The sequence below is a fragment of the Onychostoma macrolepis genome, chromosome 15 (genome assembly GCF_012432095.1).
Source record: "Onychostoma macrolepis isolate SWU-2019 chromosome 15, ASM1243209v1, whole genome shotgun sequence".
Classification (NCBI taxonomy): domain Eukaryota; kingdom Metazoa; phylum Chordata; class Actinopteri; order Cypriniformes; family Cyprinidae; genus Onychostoma; species Onychostoma macrolepis.
This window is the reverse complement of record NC_081169.1, coordinates 27,772,646-27,778,645: the sequence shown is the minus strand read 5'-3', so window position 1 is coordinate 27,778,645 and position 6,000 is coordinate 27,772,646. Positions and strand designations below refer to the sequence as shown.

Sequence of the window (6,000 nt, the reverse complement as noted above, 5' to 3'; positions counted from 1 at the left end):
TCAGCACAATAACACACTCAGCAAAATATCATCTAATTATCTTTATTGATAAAATCCCAGAGATATTATTTTTTGTCAGTAATAACACACCCCTAGTACTGACACAAATGATTTGCAAAGGTCGCTACACGTCCAGTGTAGACAGCCTCAAGCTATTGTTTTTTATTCCTTTCCTTTTTTTTGGCTAGTAGAAGTTATGAATGGCTGGGTAACTTAAAAATCTAGTAGCCAAATTGGCTGGTGAGTGAAAAAGTTAATTTCAATCCCCGTTTATGCCAGTAGCAATCAATTTGCAACAGCAACAATGAAACATCATGAGGTAGCCTAAATAATTTTTGAAGCATTTAAAAAAAAAAACAAACTGGAAACATTTAAAATTAAAGCTAACATTATTAATCAAATGTAAAGTGGGACTAATGCCATGCTATGCGTTTGAATAAGCAAAGTTAAGCTGTACCTTACAACCCCACTGACGTAGTTTTCAAGGGTCTCCTGGTCTGATTTACGTCAGCAGTGAAAGCATGTTAGAATCTATGCCAACCTCATCTGTCTGGCAGTGATGCATGATGGGTAGGTGTGGCATGACAGTGGAAAACTGGAGCCAGAATGTGCAAACCAATGCCTGACCACACCTGTCAATTAGGATCGAGTAACAGAACTGACGCAAAGCACATGAAAATCTGATCAAATCAGCAGCTCTGGGGCAGTTCTCTGTCTGAGAACACATTACAGACACAACCGCATCATAAGGTGAATCGGAGGAAAACCATCAGCATTATAATGCTCCTTCAGTTACATGGACATTTTAAAATCACTATAGGGGACTTTTGTACTCCGCAGCTGTATTATGGAAGTATTTCTATAAAAGGGTATAGCGGACCATCAGACATATGCTCTGGTCAAGATCAGACACTTCAACTTTATTCATTATAGTATTTACACAATGGAGCTAAAGTTAATCGTTGCTCAGTGAAGGATTGAGTTATTTCTTTAAAACTTTAACCCTTTTTAACCTGTAGTTCATTCTGAATGTTTTAGAGTGACACAATTCTTCAAATCCATAGCTAATACTTAATTTTGGTTGGCAAACAGCAGCACAAACATATGTCCTCAGGGAAACTGGCTTTTGTTTGTAAAAGGGATTTCACAAAAGACCAATAAAATAGAAAGTGTAAATAAAATTGATTACCAGTTAACATATAATGCACAAGTGAATATGCAATATTTAATTTTTTTAAAAGAAAAAAAATCATGAACACAAAAAAATGGCAACATGCATTTAAACTAAAAGAATGAATCACTCTGTTTACTTAATAGTGACCTTTAAAAACATTGTTTATTCATAAGACATAGATGATGTTTGGGACATGTGCTTCATAGTAAGAATAACCCACAAAGTTGAGTTTTGTACAGGAAAGCCCTTTATTCCATTATCTCAACTCTCTCAACTTCACAGGATCAATTTCAAGGCAAATGACAAAATAAGGCCTGATATAGGAATGTCTGATTTCATTTTAGATCAAAACAGGCTATTATCAGGGGCACAAAACAGCGTAGGACCAAAAGGACAAAGTAATAATGTTTAGAGGAGAGAGAGCGTGAGAGAAATAAACAACGAGAACAGAGAGTTTACGACTGGCGCTTCCACAGGGATCGCAGTGAGTTCATTTAACAAACAGAGAGGAAAGAAAAAGAGAGGGACAGGGAGCGCTTTTATTGATCAGAGATCAGCTATGAATAAAAAGCATCATAAATCAAGGAAGTCTAATTCAACTCCATCTATATTCGGCTCTCTTTTTAATTCAAGCACACTTTGTTCTGAAGCAGTATTTTTGAGCCATAAATGTCACGTGACTCATCACTATATTATCACTTTCTGCAGCAGAGAGAGAGAAAAATAGACATTTTTTCCCATTGTTTAAAGCCTGCCAAAAAGATAGAACATCTAATACAATACGCTGATTTTTTTTTGTCATTTTATATTTAGTTTATTTCAGAATATATAGCTGTTTTTTTTTTTTTTATGGAAGCCTGGTTCCACCACTGAATAAAAAGTAAAGAAGGTAATAACGACTTTTATCTCAGAACTGTGTGATATAAACTCGCAATTCTGAGAAATAAAGTCAGAATTGCAAGATATAATCTCATGAGAACTGGAACAATTGTAAGAAAATTGTCTTTTTTTTCCTCCTCAGAATTGGACTGTATAACTTGCAGTTGTGAGTTCATATCTCACAATTCTGAGTAAAAAGTCAGAATTGAGAGTGTATTTCTTACAATTCTGACTTTATAACTTGCAATTGCAAGTTTATGTCTCACAAATCTGAGAAAAGTCAGAATTGCAAGTTTGTATCACACAATTCTATAATTGTGAGGGGAAAAAAAAGTCAGAATTGTGAGAAAAAGTTGCAATTACCTTGTTTTATTATAATTATTATTATTTTTATTCAGAGGTGGAAATGGCTTCCATTGATTGATAATGGCCTTCAGTGGAGAAAGTAAATTTTGCCTATTTGACCAAAAACACAGACTAGTTCTTAAGAATGTACACCTCCATTTGCATCAAGCCTTATCTGGTCTCTTCTTTATTCTAAATTAAACAGTTCAACTTGCTCTGAAACAATTTCAGTGGAAAACCTCCCTGGAATGAGTGAAATCATGTCAAAAAGTTAAATGGACTTGTTTGAATGGTTTATATTATTATAATTATACTAGATCTATTGTCCTGTCCAGCAGGATATGCAGTCACCCAATAAGAACATTCTAGTCCTAGAACATCAATCAGAATCATCCAACGAGCAGAAATGCTTTAGGGATTTCACACTCCAATAAGCAAGTAATTACATTTAAATAAAGCTAATTATTTCAACAATAAATTAAGCTTAAATATATTAGATTTTTCTAGATCATTGGTCTCCTTCTGACAGTATTAAATGAAGGTTATGGAAAGATTGAAAAAAGCAAATAATGGCTTTAGTATTCCAGATGTGTTTGGATAGAAAATTGCTGATGAAAACTGATGTTGGAAGAGTTTCATTAGAATATCTACAAGTTGTATTTGTTTGAAACTGAAGGTTTCAATGAGAACGTGAGCTTAGAAAAACATCCCATAATGCATTGTGTGTGGGGAAGAACAATAACTGGGACAGTTAAGTGCGACACAGAGTGAGACTGACCTACTGTGAAACTGACTTTTGGAATCTGAGCAACATTTTGGAGATCCAAAGCATCATGGGAAGTATTTATAGCCGTGATGAAGCTTTTTTTGGGGAATAACATGTATAAAATGTCCTGAGAAATCACATTAAGTATGTTTATATGCAGTAATCTTTTGTCAATTGGTTTAAATCCAATCCGGCACTTTCTCCTGAGCTGCTGCAAGCATAACTGCAGTTTTTGCCTTGATTTCTAAAACGAATACTGACATATATGTAAGAACTTGTTTTTTTGTTTGTTTTTTTTAGCAAATAATGTATTTAGTACATATTCAGTCTCCTCCACTGACCAGTTCATTAAATGTGACACGTGAATAAACATGTTTGTATGACGTAAAACATTTCTCTGCATTGCACAAATGTGCAAGTGATTTTTGAATATGATGATCTTAATTTTTTCCGATTGAACAGATTTTTTTCAGATCTACCCCACATACTTCAATAATGATCAAAATGTCATTTGAATCAAGCTCAGTCAGCTATATCGAGGTGTTTACATGAAGGTTTTCAGTCTGACTGAGCCATTATTATTGGATTATTTGGATGCATGTAACCATCTATTTACACAGCACTGAACCTTTTTGCTTTTCAGTTATTTCACTTCTGATTTGTTGACATGGCAGTCTTTTGGAGAGCATGCATGTATTTGGAAGGGATTTTGCAGCTAAGTCTGGCAGAAGTTAGCAAGGCTAACATCACTTTTGGCACCTTTAAGTATTGCTGGTTGTGAGTGTTGGTCATCACTCTGTATGAAAACATTTCCAAACGATTATGTTCACGTCTGTAACGTCCATTGGAAATCTCCATCCTGATTGGAGGTTGCTATAGTGAGATAAGTAACTTTTCTTGCCTGTCCAGTGGTTTTGTCTGGAATCAGCAGTGGTTTGGCTCTATTTGGCACCATACATCCTCTCAATGTCGTTCTGGTAGTGAGTTTTGAGCTCCTTTCGTTTGAGTTTAAAAGCATCTGTAACCAGGCCGGTCTCTGGGGTCCAGGGCTCAACACTCAGGCGGATCTTCCGTGGGATCTCGAATCTTTCTAACTGGGCTGTTAAATACACAGGAGCAGGAAATGAACCAACTAAACTCAAGAGTGGTAAAACAGGAAGCACAACAAATGTGCATGATATAAACTTTCTTCCGTAGGAATACAAGTAACATTTCAAGCTTAAATGATTACAAATATTGTGGCCAATATGATATTATTGCTACATTAATAGAGAAACTTGTATGTGGTGCACAGTACACATAGATTCTGCAGGTTATACAAATGTAAACTTAAGACATATTTCAAAACTTTTTTTAAACCAAGTAAAGAAAAATAAACCAAAGGGAACACAGTATGTCAATATGTTATTTAAATGTAAATGTCCAGGGAGCAGAAAATGAGTTGTATTTCCAACAAATCTTCACTACTTTTTAATTAAAAATAAGTACAGTAAATAAATCATCTTAAGGCCTGAATAGCTCTGCTCCCAAACAATAAAATATAGACATAACTTTTACTGTACTTCTGATTACACTGCAAAAAGTGCTCGTTTTCCAGTGCAAATGTCTAAAGATTCTTAAATTAAGATACATTTACTTGAGAAGCAAAATGACATAATGGGAAGAAGCCTTGTTTTCTGAGAAACTGATCAAAATGAAGAGAGTTTCTGATTAGAAAGAACAAATATATGCCAACGGGCTCAGAGAAATCAACTTAATTCAAAAGGAAAACAAGTTTTCTTAGCCCACTGGCAGATATTTGTTGTTGTTTTAAGCATAAATTCACTTGATTTTGTTCAATTTCTTGAGATACTTTGTATCTTCATTTTGCATCTCAAGCAAATGTATCTTGAATTAAAGGTGTTTAGATATTTGTATTGGAAAACGACAAAAATTCTGAGGAAAATATGAATTTTCTGCCATACATGCAAGATTTAATGCTATGACTATGAATTTAAGAATGTGCTTTGCTTTAAGACCTTTTTAAGGCCTTAATGTGTGGAAAGATGAATTAATCTGTGTTCGGACCTGTAGAAACCCTGTAGATACAGCAGAAAGAGTTTGAGTAATATGATAGTGTGGTAATCCAAACTGTGTTTCACCCGTCAGTGCCGTTTCTGTGATGACTTTAAGCACCTCCTCCTCGATGACGGGGTTGTTACAGAGCTCCTCCCACAAACCTCTGACACGCTTCCTCTCAGCCAGCGCCAGCAGCTGCTTCTGATTGGGCACCACAAAGCCTATCACGTAAGACTCGTCACTGGAAAACAGGAAGAGGAGGGACTAAAGTTATTTGTGGGTGTATTCAGCAGAGTTGACTACAAATGTGTCGTGTTAGGGGTGGATGATATGACCAAATTTTTATTTTATGACATGAGTATTTTATTTCACGATAACGATATAAATCTTGACATTTTATTTTATCTTTGTTATTAAAAGAATAAGAAAAAAATGGAAATAAACAAAAACAATATAAGACAGACAAAAAAGAAATGAACAGTATAAAACACTATAGTCTTTGCTGCATTAATTAAATATACACTGATTCTTATTAATTCCATTAAAATTATTCAGTTAAGAGCAGTGATTAATTTTCTCATTTTCAGTTGTTTGAAATAAATGTATTACGCATTTATTTATATTTGATTATATATTTAATATATTTTCATTTCAAATGTTTGAAGTGTTTTATTCTAATAATTTATTTGTTATAATAATATATTATTTATATAATAATTAATTTTATTATGAGTTAATAAAAATATTTTTATAAAATGTTATTTATTAATTACACATT

The 6,000-nt window shown here is 34.0% G+C and overlaps 1 protein-coding gene across 3 annotated transcripts in view; it reads right to left on the bottom strand.

Moving 5' to 3' along the window:
* Positions 1-6,000, bottom strand: part of acsl3a (acyl-CoA synthetase long chain family member 3a) — a 46,305-nt gene continuing 40,305 nt past the window's right edge. For 2 of the 3 annotated variants that reach the window (XM_058799807.1, XM_058799806.1), the window contains exons 14-15: positions 5,306-5,463; positions 2-4,263 (exon numbers count right to left, since the gene is read on the bottom strand). In XM_058799807.1, the coding sequence (XP_058655790.1) occupies positions 4,106-4,263; positions 5,306-5,463 (316 nt within the window). In that variant the 3' untranslated portion in view covers positions 2-4,105. Of the gene's footprint in view, positions 4,264-5,305; positions 5,464-6,000 lie in introns of all 3 variants that reach the window. The other variant, XM_058799808.1, reaches the window with a different exon arrangement.